We start from the raw sequence: 18,753 nt of genomic DNA, 5'->3' as shown, positions 1-18,753 counted from the left end.
CCGCGCTGCGCTGAGCTCAGCTGAAAAGCGAGCCTGGAGCGACGTCTTCAGTCGGTGTCTTTGCTCTCTGAAGCGGATGGGACGGAAGCCTTGAAGGTCTAGTAAAGAATTTCAACGAAGAATTCACTTTCCCTGGCTGTTAAGCACCGAGCACAGTTCCCAAATGGACGTGCATGGAGGTTCCCGCGAGAGTGCAATAAGCCACCCTCATCTTTTTTTTCATCACCTGGCTGTCACTGGGAGGTGCCTTTTCCTTTGAAACATGATAATTAATGTCCTGTATTCTGGGAATCCGGCGATTGTGCATACAGACGGTGGCAGTAGTGACTGCGCTGACTACGGATGCCTAGTTTTTGCTCCTCAGTTGGTGCAGGCCTTGCCTCGTGTGGTCGCTGATCATTCTGCAACTGCCCCTAGCGCATCTGCACAATCGCCCACCGACTATCTCCGGATTCTAAAGCAGCGCTGAGTCATTCACCCCTTGCTGCGCGCCAATTAGCCTCACCAGTATCTACGTGACGTCATCCGAAGAGGACTTCATATACCTGCAACAAGCCCTGGAACCTCTCTTGGCAGCAGTGACAGAGCTGACTGCGGACGCCTAATTTTATTAAGAAAGCATCAGTACGCTCACTAACGGCCTTTCACCGGTAGCGACGTTTGACCTTTAGAATTACCTCTGACATAGCAACCGTCGCGGTGGACACCTGAACCGCACCGTACCAGAAGGGAGGCAGTGGGAGTGAAAGAAGAAAGAGAAAGAGGAGCGGTAGTGAAGAAAATGAAAATTCTATTCGAGGAAACGAAATTACGCAGTAACTGTCTCGGATCTCTTGGTGGACACCCGTCATCCATTTGCAGAGGAAGGGAGGAAGTGGGCGTGAAAGAAGGAACAGAAAGAGGGCCTGTAATGAAGAAAATGAATTAGAGGAAGGGAAATTTAAGCAGGAGGTTGCGCCGCTGCGCGGAGGAGAGGCCACAGTTGCCACGATTCTAGCGCAAGGACGGACATCGCGAGCATGAACCATTAAAGGCTTTCGCATTAAAATGAATTAGAGGAAAGGAAATTACGGAGGAGGTTGCGCCGCTGCAGGCAATCCATCGCCGACGGATTCACCATCGCCCAAGTTGAAACCAAAAGGCATTTCTTCACGGATCACCGAAGCGTATTTATAGGCATAAATAAACTGCAACCACAGTAGAATCCATGTCTAGCCTCAGTTTAATCACATAGCCAAACAATACATGGGTGCACCATGAGCTTGACCCAAAGGGAAAGCCATGTAGAAGCCGTGTTTAACCAAGGGCACCACCAAGGTACACCACAAGCCGTGCTAAGGCGTAGCCAACGTGTATTGCTTTCGCAACCTACCAGGCTTAACCAAAGCTAAGGCTCCTCCTATTTTTTGCTCCTCAATTTGTGCAGGTTAGTTCTGGTACCGAAATTTGCATATTGTCATTTCTACTAAGCGCTGTGGCTGCTGCTGCCCAAACAAATTTTTTTTTACTTTGGTATTTACTGGTTGTGTTCTCGTTTTGTAGAAAAAGTACTATGACAAAGGGTGCAAAAAGCAATGGCAGAGACAATCGCGGCAAAAGCCGCGATCATCGCTCCGAAATGGCCGAAATGAAAGAAAGCTTAACTTTCATCAACGACGCACTTGAAACGTTCAAGAAGCAGCTTAGTGCTATTTTGGCAGAAAGTCAGGAATTAAAGAAAGAAAATGAGCGTCTTCGCAATAGATGCACTGAAAATGAAAAGCGAATAACTGCCCTTGAAAATAAACTGGTTCAGTGCGAGCAGTATTCACGACGATGTAGCTTACAGATTAAAGGAGTGACTGAAAGCGACCAAGAAGACCTTGACGATTGTCGGGAAAATGAGTTATGCTGTGGGAGTGGCTACATCTCCGGCTGATATCGAGGCTTGTCATCGCGTACCAACACGGAACGCAGAAGTGAGGAACATTATCCTCCAGCTTAGAAGCCGTGGGCTGCGGGACCAAGTTCTTGAAAAGGCTAGAAAACAACGTCTGAGAGCTGCTTCGCTGGACTTGCCCTCGACTAAGCACAGTGCTAACGACAGTGCCGCCGGTTCCGTCAATGCTGCTCCAGTATTTGTGAATGAGCACTTATGCCCCCGTTTGAAAGAACTTCTATCCTTGGCCGTTGCTAGAAAGCGCCAATTTCACTGGAAATTTGTTTGGACACGAAATGGACTTATCTTCGCACGTCAGGTTGGGGGTAGTGCGGTAGTTGAAATCAACTCTACTGAAAGTCTTAATATGATTGCATAGAACAAAGCTATTAACGACAAAGGATCTTTCATTTTCCATGGCTCTGCACAAAACTTCTCAGGACTTTGTCCCGAATCGCTGCAACTTTGTTCTGATGTCCAAAACATTGAAACAGTTCTTCGTGTAAACGCTTGTTCCCTCGTTAACAAAGCTGATCAATTCACACTGTTTCTTGAACAATTTGCTTTCAGGTTTACTTTTATAATGATAACCGAAACATGGTTTTCTTCTGAGTAATCTGAGCAATCTGAGTAATCTGTAATCTGAGTGGCTATAGGGTTTTTTCTGCGCACCGAACTGGAAAACGTGGTGGTAATGTAGCGATTTATGTTTCGGACACAATATCTTGGGATGAATTGCCCAATTTTACTTTTGTAAACCCAAATTGTGTGGTCCTATGCTTGCAAAACTGCAACAATCTTTTCTGTGTTATGTATCGCCGCCCTTGGGCTAATACTAATGTTTTTTAAAATTTTGTTGACTCTGTTCTTGAGTTTGATGCCACTAATAGCTTGAGGTTGGTTTTAGGGGATGATTTAAACATTAATCTTTCTCCTGAAAGCGTTGCGACCAAATAACTCATGAACAGAATAACATCATCAGGTTTTCGGAATCTAATCGTTGCCCCGTCTCGTGTAACTCCAACAACTTCTAGTAATTTGGATCTGTTCATAACTAATGTTAGCACTGCCGTGGTGGCGGCTGGCACTTTAAGCTCTCGCATTGGTTATCATTGTCCCGTATTGATAGCTTATTCGCGATCCACTCCTCGATTAAAGCAATGACTGCCCATAATTAAGCATGAAATCAATGCTTATTCTAGTTTGGACTTATTTCGTGTCAAGATCCAGAACAACTACTGATCTGCGGTTCTCAAGGAAAACACGACCAACGGCGCCTACAGTACCTTTATGTCCATGTGTTTGCGAATTTACAGCTCTTCTTTTCCTCTAAAAAACCTTAAGCTTCATAAGCATGAGCGAAGACCTTGGATCCGTCCCGAACACATGCAGTTAATTCGTAAAAAGAACAAACTATATGGAGCATTTTTTAAAAGCAAGGATCCGTGAACGTTCGCAGCATTCAAAAAATTCCCCAGCAAGATTACGGTGAAACTGAGAAAAGCGAAAAGCACACTATTACCACCAACTGTTCAGTGACATCTCTATGGGTCGACCACACCGAACTTGGCGAATCGGCAATGACGTGCTTGGAAAGTGCCTTAACCACCCTGATATGCTCGAGATCGTCGTTGATGGTGAACCAATTTCTGGATCTGCATTATCTGACCGCTTTAACGCCCACTTTGCTGCCAGACCAAAAAAAGACTCGTCACCAGGTAAGGCCTCATGCTGCCCACAGAAAGACTTTCCTGAGACCATGTTTTTAAAACGAACAGATGAATCCGAAGTTCTTGACAAGTTTCTAAGCCTGAAGAATAGCAGAGCCCTTTACACTGATAGCACTCAGATTAAACCTATAAAACATGTTCTTGATCTCCTATGTCCGTACTTAGTGCACATATTCAATCTTTCGCTAGCATCTGGCACTTTTCCTAACGACATGAAACGTGCAAAGGTTTCTGTTATATATAAGGGAGGAAACAAGAATGATGTAAGCAACTACAGACCAATATCTATAATTCCAATCTTCTCAAAGGGCCTTGAGAAGGTTATGCTTACCCGAATGGGTGTCTTTTTTACTAAACACAATATCTTATCAGAAAGTCAGCATGGTTTTCGTAAGGGAAGGTCAACGGAATCTGCCCTTCTGTTACAAAAGGAAATCATCATAAAGAGCATTGACGCGAATAAATGTACACTGGGAATATATATAGACTTCAGTAAAGCCTTTGATTCAATATGTCACGCAACCATCCTTAATAACATAGATTATTATGGTGTCCGTGGGCTAACAAATACTCTTCTGCAGTCGTACCTAACCGGCCGATCCCAGTGTGTTGAGATTGATGGTCACTGCTCCACTTTCCAACAGATTTCATCCGGTGTTCCACAGGGTAGTATTCTTGGGCCGTTTTTATTTAATCTCTGTGTAAATGACCTTGAGTCTACGTATGATAATGCCGTATTTGTATTATATGCGGATGATTCAAGCTTGTTCTTTAGCTCAACTAATGAAGTTGATTTGTTTAAACTGGCAAATAATGCGTTGTCAAAACTACTGAAATGGTCTGAAACATACAGCTTAAAAATAAATGGGAAAAAAACTAACGCAATTTTATTTGCGCCTAAAAAAACGCTTCGCCTCTAGTCGTGAGCTAAAATTGGGACCTAATGAAATAGATATCGTGAAATAATATAAAATACTAGGTGACGTATTCTCCACTCAGATTACATGGGACAGTCATGTTGAGCAAATGGCTAAAAACTCTCAACTGCTGTAGGTGCCTCATTTCGAACGCCTGATGTCTTTCCGATATCCATTAGACTACAAGTTTACCACGCACTCTTCCGTTCACACCTTAACTATTGCACACTAGTATGGGGAACGGCTACAAAAAAAAAAAAAAAAAACGTCGGTACACTTCTGCCTCTAGAGAAAAATGCGTTGCATAAACAATGTGCCATATTTACATCCTTCAGTCGTGCTACTTCGGCAGCATCATGTCATTAATATCGAGTCTCTTTATAGTTACCGCCTCCTCTACCACTTTTATTCTGCTAATGAAATGTATCAAGAATTCCTAATGACACTCGGGTGCAACGGTACGCTGCAATATTTCTAAAACACGTGCCCCTGAAAAATGGTTGATTCCACACCACCGAACTAATTACCTTCTGCAGTCATTAACTATACAGTGCCAGTGTTGCTAAATAAGATTAGTCTATCTAGTTTTAATAACACTCGAATAACGCGTAAAATTTTGCGTTCAATGTTTCTGGAGTGTCCCGTGTTTGCTGTTTCTGGCGTAAACTGGTAACGCGTACAATAAAAACATACAGATGGTAATTTAACCTCTCATATGTGCAATTATCGTTTTTTTTTGCAGTATCATGTGCATGTTAACGTTAGTCTTTGTGTAACATCTCGGAATCTTTTTTGATTCATTTACTTCACCTCTTATTTTTGTAAATTTATGATAAAATGTGACTGTTTCGTTGAGTATAGCAATTGATATCTTGTACAGAATTATTTTGTACTGCTGTCACTGTTGCACTGTTGTACTGCTGTTCTATTTTTTTTTCATTGCTTTTAGAAAGGGAAGGGGACACCAAAGTTTCCAAAAGCAATTTTCTGCACGTTATGACCTCAATACGCACTGTAAAAGTAGGTCTAAATTAGCTGTTTGTGGAGTCTGCAAAGCATATGGAGCCATCTGCATGGTAGCGAGGTCTTCATAGCAACCAACCGCTGACTGATGTCACTGTTATGTCGGCTACTCCGAATTTCCGCTTCGTCTGCGTCACGTTGAAGAAACCGGTCGAGTTTCGGTAATGTGCATACGAAGCTGCGCAACTGATTTGTGTGAGAGCGCGTGAAAAAACTTGTGTACGTGCGCTGGAACCTCGACATGTTAAAAGGTTCACTAGCAAGCACTTTCCTACCCAACAGTAACGAGCAAGACTGTTGCAATGCTTTGCATCGATTGTACTGTATGCATTACCTCACTATCTTTTCCTGAAGAACTTTGCACCATCTTTGTTTTGGTGCGACAATATAATTATTTTCTTATTTCTACTGAGAATAAGTTAATCTGCCCAATAAGTTACTATCTCGTTTATTCCCGAAATTTCATATTATTCTAGAAAAAAAGACAATGTTTTACCGGGGTTTCACATATTTTTGAAATTTCATATCCCTACTCAAAACCCAAACCTTGCCTCGACCAATGGGATGTCACCCTACGACCCTGACCGACAGGCTGTTCGTCCGGGCCACGGCGACGGCGTCGACCAATGGGATCGCAGATTACAGGAGGGGCCTGGTTAATTTTTTTAATAAACAGACACTTTCCAAACTTCGCAGAAACTGTTTCATAAATTCGTGTCTAACTGCGCCTAACGTTTTTCAGGAAATGGCAATTTTACAACCAGTATACGCCACACATGGCTTTTAATTGGCATCGCAAAGAGGCATGCATCCTTCCGAGAAGCTGTTAAGTAAGCTACCACCATTGCGTGCGTTCGTCGCACTGCGCAGGATCGCTGTAAATTTTGCGGGATACTGCGAAGACCAGTGTACAGGCGTCCAGAAGAAATAGTAGCAGTTGCTTATTAACAGGCGTCATAGAAAATACACTGACTGGGTGATTTCCACTGTTTTACGCGAGATTCAGCGACAGCTGTTTGGGTATTTTTATTTCGCGATATATTAGGGCAAAGAATTTGAGAGCTACGCGCATAGAGGTATAGGTGGTCTTTTCAGTTTTCCATGCATACGCATTCTTCAACTGACATTCCTTTCATGTCCGCCGCCCCACACACGCGGCGCCACCGCCGTTGGGCCTCTCCTCTACTCCTATCCACTCTCATCCTACTCTCCCTCGTCCTTTCAAAGTAACTACCGTCCAGGTGCGCATTCCTCCGGTCTCCCCATACTCTCCTCCTTCCACGGTAGCCACCTTCCGGCTACGCACTCCTCCGCTCTCACCATACACTCCACCCATGGCACCCCTGCTGCTCCTATCACATAACCAGCCTCTGGATGGCTGTCCTTCCACGTAGACCCTCCTCCATCGTCCACGGGGCCCACCTTGTAGGTGGTACCTGTGGTAACCGCCTTCTGATTGCACTCTCGTCCACTCTCGCCGTACTCTCCTGCCGCATTATTCTTCCTCCCCCTCCTTCGGTAACCATTCTCCGTATGTGACCGTATAATAACCACCTTCCGGTCACTACTCCTCCCCTCTCGCTTTACTGTCCTTTCAAGGTAACCTTCCTCCTCCGCCTGGATGAGTTTTTTGTGGGCAGAGGTTTCCTATTCTTATCGAGCCTAGCGTACACTAGGATATCTCTCAGGTTTGTGTTGCGTTGTCCCGCTCGGTACATCATGAAATATTTCGTTAAGGCGATCGTTGCTAATACAGATAGGGTGATATTTCCGTATGTATGCACATCCTTAAGTTAGGAAGGGTGTTCGATAAATTTGTTATAAATGCAGGTGGCCGCCTAATGTTAGGTTTTAAGGCGGAAGCCTTTAATGTCTCATCGTTGTAAGCAGCAGTTGTCGACAGAAAATGTCACGCTTTTCAATTGGTGGAAACGGTCGTGACGTCACAGTGCGCGAATTTCAAACGGGTCCAATTGTACTTTGGCTAGTAACCATGCAACCAATTGAAGGGATCGTATAGTGATGCTCCAATTTAGTGGGACTGAGCTTAGTTATCTGCTAAATTACCCAATTAGCCTAATTAGCTTTACTAGTCAGGCCATATAAATAAACAAAATCGATTAAGAAATTGGTCGAGCTCAGGAATCGAACCCCGGTCTTCGGCGTGAGAGACGAGCATGCTATCCACTCCGCCATGCCAGCTCGATGGTTTGGAATGAACAAAGGCGCGTCTAGTGAATACGGTGTCTTCACTCACTCTCATCCTCCTCCATTCCCTTCCGGCGAGATTTAGGTGTCCACCGACAAAAGAGACAGATACATTTCCTTTCCTCAAAAACCAATTTACTGACGAGCGAGGCGTACAACCGAATGGGCGATGGCGTTCTATGGACTCCTTGGCAGCGTTGCAAGACGCTGTCGCGTTCCACTCTTAGGGGCATCAGTCACCACACTTTAGGTCAAAAAAGTGCCCCCCTGAATTTTGTGAGACAGTTACTGCGTAATTTCCTTTCCTCAAATACAATTTTCATTTTCTTCATTACGGCTCCTCTTTATCTATCTTCTTTCACTCCCACTTCCTCCCTTCCTCTACGGTGCGGTTCAGGTGTCCACCGAGATGACAGAGAATTACTGCGCCATTTCCTTTCCTCAAAAAAGCGTTGCGTTCAAAGGGTCGCGCTGAACGGGTGGTGTTCCGTGGACTCCTTGGCAGCGCTACAACGCGCGGTCGCGTTCCACTCCTAAAGGCGAAGCTTAAGCGTCATTAATTAGCAGTTAATTAGTATTCGGACATTAATCAGTAATTAACCATTAATTAGTGATCTGTCATCACTTAGTAATTAGTAGTCAATGATGTGACGCCACCGGTGCCACAGAAACAGCGAAGGTGGTGCGGAAAACGCTTCCGCCTCTACCCACTTTAGACAGTCAAAGTGCCCCTGAATTTTTGGTTGTGTTTCGAAAGTTGTTCGTTCGAAAGTCTTAAGAGAGTTCTGGGGGCGATACCTATGGTTTGGTAGGTTGGTTTATGGGGGTTTAACGTCCCGAAGCGACTCGGGCTATGAAGGACGCCATAGTAAAGGGCTCCGGAAATTTTGATCGCCTGGGGTTTTTTAACATGCACTGACATCGCACAGTACACGGGCCTCTAGAATTTCGCCTCCTTCGAAATTCGGCCGCCGCGGCTGGGATCGAACCCGCGTTTTTTGGGTCAGCAGCCGAGCGCCATGATTTATCTTTTGTTAGCTAACTTCCTGAAGTGAAAAGTTCCAAAAGGAGACGGGCCGCCGTGGTAGCTCAGTGGTTGTGGTGCTCGGCTGCTAACCTGAAAGGCGTGGGTTCTAACACGGCCGCGGCAGCTGCACTTCGATGGAGGCGAAATGCTAGAGGCCCGTGTGCTGTGCGATGTCAGTGCACATTAAAGAACACCAGGTGGCCGAAATTACCCGGAGCTGTCCACTTCAGCTTTTGAGGTTGAAGTGTCCACCGTGAAGCGAGACAGCTACTGCGCGGTTCTCTTACTCAAAAATAACCGGCGGCTCTCTCTCACACACACGCACGCACGCGCGCACGCGCACACACACACACACACACACACACACACACACACACACACACACGCACGCACACGCACACGCACACACACACACACGCACGCACGCGCACGCACACGCACACGCACACGCACACACACACACACACACACACACGCACACACGCACACACGCACGCACGCACACACACACACACACGCACACACGCACACACACGCACGCACGCGCACTCTTCAATCGTTATTGCTCTGCGTCCTTCCTTCCTACCCTCCTTGTCACGCCATCCGTGGTTGCGGTGACGGTACCCCCTGAGATATTTCATTTCATTTCATTTATTGAAGCCTTAAGGGCCCGTGGGCATTACATAAGGCGGGGGCAAGAACAGTGTGTAACATATAGTACCAGCTCAACAAAAACAAAAAGCAAAAAGCAATGAAACGAAACAGAGCAAAAAAAAAAAAAAACATTGAAGGAGACAGTAACACTTGATCAGATTATTTGATGAAGCCGAATACATCACGTAAGACACAGGTGATTCGCTAATAAAGTGCGGAAAATTGCTCGATCTGTGCAAGAAGCAATATTATCAGGCAGGGCATTCCATCGGGCTATTGCATCTGGAAAGAATGAATCATTCATAGCTGATGTGCGGCCTTTCATGGGCGCTATGGGATGAGTGTGGTTTAGGCGAGGGGATATTCTTGATGGCGGCTGCAGCAAAGGGTGCCTGTTAATAGGGCGGTAGAAAAAGGAATGAAGGAGGCATAGGCGTGATACGATGCGACGTGATTGGAGACTTGGGAGGGAAAGGGCTCGTTTTAATGCAGTGACACTACTATCACGCGAGTACTTTGACATGATAAACCGTGCAGCTCGATTTTGAACGGCTTCTAATTCATTTGTAAGGTATGCTTGTGAAGGGTTCCAGATGGATGAGGCGTATTCAAGCTTTGGGCGTACGTATGTCTGATAAGCTAGTTGTCTGATTTCAGGTGGTGCTGATGTTAGGTTCCGTCGCAGATAACCAAGAGTGCGTGAGGCCTGGGAGCATATTGAATTAATATGAGTGACCCATGACAAGGATGAAGAAAGGTGAACGCCAAGGTATTTGTAAGAGGAAGTTCGGGCAATGGGAGTTGAATTAATATGGTATGTGCAGTTAATAGAGGTTTTTTTACGAGAAAAGGACATGAGTTGGCATTTGTCTAGGTTAAGTGGCATGTGCCATTTTTCACACCATGATGCAATTGTGTCTATATCATTTTGTAGATTAATGGTGTCTTCAGGGGCATGGATGATGTTATAAACGACGCAGTCATCCGCAAAAAGTCGAAGTTTGGTTATTGTGTTAGATGGGAGATCATTTATGTAGATTAAGAATAACAACGGTGATAACCCTGCGCCCTGGGGGACACCTGATGTGACGTCAGTATGCGATGAGCTGCAACAGTTGGCGAATGTAAATTGCAAGCGCCCTTTAAGAAAGTGCTCGAGCCAGATAAGTAATGTTTGCGGGATTCCAAGTAAAGCAAGTTTAGCTAGCAGATGATTATGCGGAACACGGTCGAATGCCTTAGAAAAGTCGAGAAAGATGGCATCAATTTGTAGGCGATTGTCCATGTACTGAAGGATGTCGTGAGTGAATTCGGCGAGCTGTGTTTCGCATGATAGTAGTTTTCGAAAGCCATGTTGGTGCGGGTAAAAGTAATTTAGTGATTCAAGATGAGCGATTAAATTTGATGCTATTACGTGCTCAAGGAGTTTGGACGGGATGCTGGTGAGCGAAATTGGTCGATAGTTGTTTGGTTTTGACCGATCTCCTGATTTGTAAATAGGAATTATTTTTGCTTTTTTCCAATCGTGAGGAACTTCGCCGGTACTTAGGGACTGTGAGAACAACAGGTATAGTATTTTACTTGATATTGCGGTAGTATTCTTTAACATTTTGGTGCTAATTTGGTCACATCCAGCTGACGACGGTAGTTTGAGGGAGTTAATTAAGTTGGCTATTCCATCGGCATTAATTTCTATTTCTGGCATTGAAGTCACTGGAAACTCATGCATGGAAGGAACAATAGCGTTAGTGGAAGAAAACACTGAGGAAAAATACTTGTTAAGAGCCGTCGCGCATTGTTCTACCTCGACCGGTTGGTCATCATCTCCTGAGAGTTCGAACTGCTTAGTATGGCTTTTGGGGGAAAGAATTCGCCAGAATTTACTTGGGTTTGACTGTAATATTGATAGCAGATCAGAAGAAAAAAATTTCTTTTTAGACGCCTTCAATTCTTTAACATAATTATTTGCACTAAGACGGTATCGCTCCCATGCCGTGCAGCTATTAACTAGTTTCGCGTGCCTGTAGTGCCGTTTTTTCTTGTTAAGGAGGCTTTTAAGACGGTTGTTGAACCATTGGTTGTTTAAATCAGTCTTTATAAGGCAGTTAGTGCGATATTTACTTTGAGTTCAATGCAGCGTTGACGATGTGCTAAAAGGAGTCCAATACTTCGCGAAAAGTTCGACATGGCGTGCTCGTAGATTCGCCATGCCGGCAGGAGCGGATATTCTCCATTCCGACGGGAAAGCCAAGCAGCTTTGGGTGTCAGGTTGGCTCGTAGCGTGCATAAAATATGTCTGTAAATGCGTTTGAGCGAGTGCAACCGTCTTCGTTGCATGCATATGACAGACCGACCTTACCTGGTTGAAACGCCGCTAATTCCAACCAACTTTCATTGATTAATACATTAGGCTGGTAAGCTTAGCTCTACTAATTTTTTGTGAGTGTGTAATAAATAGAAACTGCCGGAAGTCAAAAAGCTCATCCATTTTGTTTTATTGTTCACATGTTCAAAATCACTTCACCTCAGCCCTGAATTAATTGTAGTGTCGGAATAATACAAAGTTTTCCATTTATGGGTTGAGCCAACAGAAGCTCGCAACATACGCTGCCTAGAAAACTGTTTAGTATCCTCCCCACGACTTCATCGCAAGCATGGTATCAGCTCTGTCTTTCAGAACGCACACTGCGTAGACTGTTTACGATAAAGTATGGTGTCCATAAAACCAGTCGCGCAATCTTACATCCACTCAGGACTCATCGGCATTCACCAAGACCTCGTAACCATTGTAGCGGTACTCTTTGTTGCCGTAAGGAATAAAAATTGACCGTGTAGACGGGTGGACCTTGCCCACGGTCAACGTGCCCGCGTGGCCAGTGCGGCCGATGTAGAGCGTTTCGCCGTCGGATGTGTGGCCACCCGCGATTGCACCTTTCGGCACGTTTCCATCGCAACTCGGTACCCACTTCAATGAGGCGCCATCGTTGACCAGGACCTACCAAAGAGAGGTACAAAGATAGTGGCGTTTATTAGAATCACCCTCATTCCGTTTCCCGGTCGATCAAACACTCAGCTGAATGCTGCGTTATCGCATAGAAATTAGACGTTTCAACGATATCTTGTTTTCAAAGCACGACGATATACGACAAAAGGAGGTATGATTTTTTCGATGAAAATTTCAGCACAAGCAGAAAGATATCCTAGAGATTACACTGTGTCCTTAAGTGACGAAAAGCGTCCCCTATGGGAATACTCATTCCAATGCTCGGGAAAGTGACGGCAATAGCCTTGCCGGCCGCTCAACTCACCCAATCCCGATCGCTCGATTACAAGGTGCATAGCCACGACAAAATTAACTCCCGGGCCACCCACACAGACAACATTCTCATCTTCCAGCAGGTGAACGCAGGAGTTTGGTGTCAGGACGTACAAAGATGACGATGTGGACTGAGAACGAGGTTCAATATATGTGAACCTATCGAGCCTTGCCGATCCGACAGCCTCCAAAGCCATCAGATCGACGCCGACGGGAAGCAGGGCGATATTGAAAAAGAGGTCCAGACGGCCGCCTGTGGTTTTGAACAGTTTTATAGCCGCCCAGGGCGGTGCGCTATGACGGCCTGTTGTATGCTTTGCCGATAAACAGCAGCAGCAGTACGAATTTTTACGTTACAGCGTTAAGCTCCTGTTCAGTGGAGAAACCGTCCCAGTTGTTGGCATGTCGAGAAAATCCCGATTCGTCGAAAGGATTGTGACGTCACACGTTGAGCTGTGGAGTGAAAGTGATTAAAGCTAGAGGTAAGTTTTATTTATGAGGTCACAGCTTCATTCAAGTGTAGTTATGATATCTAAGGATGCAAAGTAAATTAATTAGCCTGAAAAGTAAATTGGAGAAATATTGTTGTGAGTCGAACCCAGGACCCTTGCGCTGTGACTCAGGCACGCTACGCCTACTTCATTAAGCCACATTTTTCGCTCGACTTGGTTGAAGGGAGACCTTGTGTTTCTTGTTTTGCATCACGTGGACTATATGCCAACTGATTCATGGTTTTGAACATATGCAATTAGGAATGGGTACTAATTTGAACTGACTAGTACCTAATTACTAATTATCACCAAGTGCCTGTGCAGTCGTGTCACTCCTTTGTCTTTTGCGGTGTTTCCTTTACTGTATTTCATGCACAATCGTGCGTTGCCTGCTGTTCGCAGACTTTGCTTTCAAGGCAGATCAGAGGGAAACAAGCTAAGATAAAACGAGAAGACATCGTCATATGGCTGTAGCTACCTGTGAGGTATAAGGAGGTACCGGATGGGAAGCTGCCGGATTTTTAACCTAGATGAGGTGTGGGCTGCTGCAGGGCACAAGGCGTTAATGATGTGGGTGGACCTACAAAGCTCGTGTCGAAATTCGCACACCCAAGGTAGACGACAGGTCTGAAGCAGCTCGAAGATAGGACGCATCACTGTGACTCACATAGGCAAGGAAAAAGGGTTTTCTGCGGTTTCCTGGACTACTTCCGTGCCAAAAAGATTGTCAAATCGAGAGTGATAGCATAGCATAAATGTTTTAGCGTGGACGTATACTACATGAACTTATACCTATGGTGCACGCTCAGTTCCATGGTGTAAAATAAGATGGGGCACGCACTTGTAACTGCGCGTGTGCAGCTCGTACACATTTGTACGGTATATCGCAAGGCTGACACCAAGATACCGCCCACGCAATCAGAATTTGTCCATCCCTAAAAACAGCCCCACTGCCGCCGAATGGAGGTTTACTGCATGCTGTGGTAAACGCCGGCGGGCAATAAAGAGTTCTATATTGACCAATCATTACCACTAGTGCAAAAGAAAAAAAGATAAAGGTACAGAAACGCGTAACGGACGCTATTACGTGATTAAATGTCCTGTCCACGACACAATCAACCCTTCGCATGTCCAGTGTCGTGAATTCACGATGTACAGTTTGTTCGCAGTGTGCTCATTGCTAAATACTGCCTGCGAACAAAGTTTGATGGCAACGTGTTCTAAGTAGCCAGCGCTTCCCGGTTAAAATATTCGGCGGTACTGTCAGCAAGTCATGCCAAGGAAAAGTGAAGTTAATGTGTGACTTCCAGCCAGCGCACAATACATTCTAGTCTGTTCTGCGGGGGAAATGGGACGACATGTGTTGGACAAAAGCTTGCCTACTAACCCTGAGCCTTCGACTTGGTAGAAGGCCCTCGATTTGGTACTGCCCAGAACACAAAGCTAGCTGCGCAAAATGGACCAAATGCTAGTTTAGCTGATTGGCGCCAAGCCAATTTCCCCGATTCAAGTGGCGCCAACACAATTTTTACTTCGCCTTTTTTGCATGCGGATATATCAGCCAGCATAATGTGGACATAATTTTTTTTTTTCCGTTCGTTCATAATTTGGGCATTAAAGGGTTAATAACAGCAAACACGCACGACATTCTGCGATGGCTTTTAGGTCGCATATGAAAATTCTTGCGCCCCGAAACCGGGCCTCACTTCCAGGTAAAGCAGCGCTCTCACCTTGCCATCCTAATAAACAGGCGGAGTCGTATTGTGCTGTAACAGTTACTCGACTCTCGAGTGTACGACTGTTATCAGCTGCCCCCCGCAACAACTCCTGGCTGAAACGGCTGTGGCCCCAGCGAGCGCAACCCATTCTCCTCGTCTTGTCTACAGTGCCCGCTCTCACTTCACTAGGCAGTGTTCTGAAGCATAGATCTGACGTTGGCTGGCTGGGAACGAACTGACTGGGAACCAAAACTGCAAAATGTCACTTAAGAACGATACGTGATCGGCAGTCAATTCGGCTTTTGAAGCGTTGCGATTGTGATTAGCCAGCGAACAGATGCTGTAAAACATCAAGAGTTCTTACGTACAAAAACTTTCGTTGCTTTCACCGCTAAAAAGCGGATCGCAGCTCTTGCTCCAAAAACACTGCACTGCACTGGTTTGACAGGGTATACTCATGCCTGTGGCACGATGAAATTTGACTAATTGAAAGCGGTGAACTAAAATTTGGTGTGCACAGAGCACGAATACAAATTGCCCGTGAATCTCGCAACCTCTGAGGTGGCCGCGGTCCGGTTAACATTTTCGCGCGCAGCGGTCGTATATCCGTGAGCGAGCGGCGTATATACCCTGCGCCGCAGTTGCTCTGTTGTTCCACCCGACCTCACTTTCGCTCTTCAAGTCAGGTACTCGTGAGGACAGAGCGGTGAGTTTTGCAGGCAACACCGAGGGAGTAAGGCGCAGCTTTAAAATTAAAGCAAAACAGATTACAGGCAGTAAATCAAACGTTGACTACCTGGAGCGGAGAGGCATTTCTGGACTTCCACCAAAATGCTTACGGCTATGCCGTTGAAAGCGTTCCAGTATCTCGTACTACCACGAAACGTGCTCGCTTTTGTCTTTTGTTGTTGGATTATGTTCTACGATAGTGCCCAACAGGTGGTGTTGGTACTTGAGACATATAAAAATAAATAAATAAACAAGTTATCACCGGTGGCGTACGGCCGAGAGCGGACCGTATTCTCATTTCTGACTTAGTACACCGAGTACAGTAGCTGCTATCACCGCCGCCCAGCTGTTCAATTCATCGCAGGCACAAATTCATCATTAGAATGCCACGCCAACCTGTGCTCCTTTCGATAAGAACAGTGCCCATGAAGTCGTCACACCCATTTGACAATATGACATAGCGTAATCCAAGCGGCGTTCCGAAGCAGTTCTTATAATCTGCGATAGAGCAGAATATCCGTTGCCGCCCAATAAGAACTGAGGGTCTCAATCCAAATAGTGCATAGAAATATGCTCTTTGGTTACGTGGAGCACTTGGTAGAGGTCACCGATTGGAATACGCCATTATTTGCAACAATCTCGAGAAACCTATATAGAAAATAATTTGTTTGTGCCCGTGTCACTGCATCTATGTACAGGTACCAACAAAAGTTTTTGACACACGGAAGGCAAGAAAAATTAAACCTTAATTTCCTGGCAACCCAGGCACGCAGGTTTTGGTATTCGCTGTCCTTCCATGTTCAACCTTCACAGCGCACGCCTGAATGTAAGGTCACGCCTCCAGGCATCGAGGAAGTTCAGCCTTTCCGTGACTTCTGTGTATCGAAAACTTCCGTGGATATCTGTACCATAAAGCTACTATGGCAAGGCATGCAAGATGTGTGGATTGATATCGGCCCATTAAAAATGTGCTTACTTCATAATCTTTGTACCAGTACTCTTTGCCTGCCCAGCACACGAAGCAGCTTTGGAGAGAGCGGATTGCCTTGCCCGGTAGTAGGCCATTTTTATGCCAGGCACGGGCTACGAACAGCTCTCTGCATTTTTCGGTACCACCCACCACCGCATTCTGCGGGATGTTGCCCTTGTAGCAGGGGACCCAACGTGTCTTGGACATGTTGCGGTAGGCTGCGAGGCAGGTTGGCAAGGGTCTTCGAGCTGGTTCGGGTAGTAAAGAGAGGATGAAAATTTTAGTACCTGCCTTTCATGGTGCGCTCAAATCCCAATTTTCTGGAACGTTAGATGAATTTCAGCGTTCGCGGCGTATATTCCGTGTAGGCGATATTGTTGACAAAGAAAAGTCTGCGGCTCAAAAACAAGGATACACTCAGGAGATATTTGGTTCGCTTCCACGTCCTTCTAGAGAGCAATCCATATTTGCTTCGACTCCTGCGCCAACTAGCCTGGAAGCAAATTATTTTTCACCCATCGCGAAGTTGTTTTTTTTGTGTGTGAGATTCAGATCGAAGCTGGCGACATGTCGCAGTGGAATGGGTGCGCTGCAAAACGCGATTGAGGCTGCAGAGAACTAGGAAGCACTGTGGGAATGTGCTTCAAGAAGTATGGCGTGGCTGCTTGCTGATGCTAAATGGTTTTTCCTAATATAAAATCCACTGAAGCCTTTTTTTTAGCGCATGCAACTGTCCATGCAGACCGCACGTTTATGGTATAGACTCTGGCTAAGATTCGTGAAATGTAATAATCGCCTTCTGACGACTACACTTGCGGTATATGTGTTTAACGGCTTATCACAATGAGCAAACTTGCATTCATGCAAAATGAACACCGAGCAAAGCGAAAAACTCACATTGGTCGTGGGCGTGACAAAACTCTGTGGCACCCTCTGCTTGCAATGCAAACTACGCGCAAGAATTGCGGCTTATAAATCTGCCAGGTGAGCGACACAGAGGGGGGCAACAGTCAGCGCAGATAAAGCAACCAGGAACTTGGCATGGGGACGAAAAGACTGATAGCGTGAATATAACGACATGGCCCCAGAAATAACTCGACGCTTCTCGTTTTGTTGCTGATTTTTTATTCCTTCCCCCTAACCGACGTGCCCCAGGCTACCCCATTCGCAAGCAGTTTGTTGCAGAGTATACCAAACGAAATATGGCAAAGACTGCATGGGTCTACCTACGGTCGTTCTTGGTGCTTGTATTTGTTCTGCGAGATCGCCAAGTGCGGTATCCTAAATTCGGCAGCTCAAGGAAGTAGCTGCATTTTGTGTTCTCCGCTCGTTGCTGCTGTGCTCCAGCCATTCTATTTATTTCAACACTGCGTACCTTCGAAGCACTCGTGTGTCGAGAGTTTTCGTGCAAGTGCTGGGCAAAAGAATGAAGGAGGTGTTTGTGTTTCAATGACTCCACTCAAGATAAATTTTATGGTTGGCAAAAAGAGTCGACCATTCTGACTCCACAAATTAATAGACCCCAAATATATGCAGACGAAAATGTTCAGGCATGGACCTCTAGCAGGAAACGCGAAGAACTAGCTGCGTCGCAGGACAGCCGGAAAATCCAGAAAATTGACACGTGCTTGATAACAGGGCGTCAGCATCTGTAGACAAAACTTTAAATGGTGGCGTAGCTAAGCTTGGCATGATAAACCTGCGGAAGTGTACCGATAATGTTGTCGCTTAAAATGTGGTTTTGTGGTCTTCCAAACTAAGGCGGAGAAATGGTAGAAAAAACTCTCGTTTATTTTACTGTAAATAACACTATATCCGCATGCATGGTTATCTTGCCAGAAATTTTTCTTCCGTACTAAGCTCATTGAATCTGTTTCTTCGCAAAAAGATGGTTCTTCAAAGCTAGAAGATGCAGTGTCCGTCGGCAGCCGCGGTGTAGGGTTAGTCAGTCCTCATTTAGAAGCGATTCATAGCGGTGCTCGGCGTGTCATAGTTTCTAAAAACGTACCGATAGCGTGACAGCCATGGAAACCTGTTTACATCTCTCTCTTT

General features: G+C 45.5%; 1 protein-coding gene across 1 annotated transcript; it reads right to left on the bottom strand.

Moving 5' to 3' along the window:
- Nucleotides 1-11,970: 11,970 nt before the first annotated feature.
- LOC149350297 (pfs47 receptor-like) lies at nucleotides 11,971-17,658 on the bottom strand. Its single transcript, XM_089576868.1, has 3 exons — nucleotides 17,599-17,658; nucleotides 16,708-16,949; nucleotides 11,971-12,472 (listed from the first exon to the last, which is right to left on the bottom strand). Exons 2-3 carry the CDS (start codon nucleotides 16,906-16,908, stop codon nucleotides 12,227-12,229), a joined length of 447 nt encoding a protein of 148 aa, XP_089432994.1. The 5' UTR covers nucleotides 16,909-16,949; nucleotides 17,599-17,658; the 3' UTR covers nucleotides 11,971-12,226.
- Nucleotides 17,659-18,753: the final 1,095 nt, after the last annotated feature.

This window comes from Amblyomma mixtum, chromosome 3, assembly GCF_055824585.1.
Source record: "Amblyomma mixtum isolate Tamu chromosome 3, ASM5582458v1, whole genome shotgun sequence".
NCBI classification, from domain to species: domain Eukaryota; kingdom Metazoa; phylum Arthropoda; class Arachnida; order Ixodida; family Ixodidae; genus Amblyomma; species Amblyomma mixtum.
Note: the sequence above shows the minus strand (reverse complement) of the source record. Positions and strands in the feature narration are given on the sequence as shown.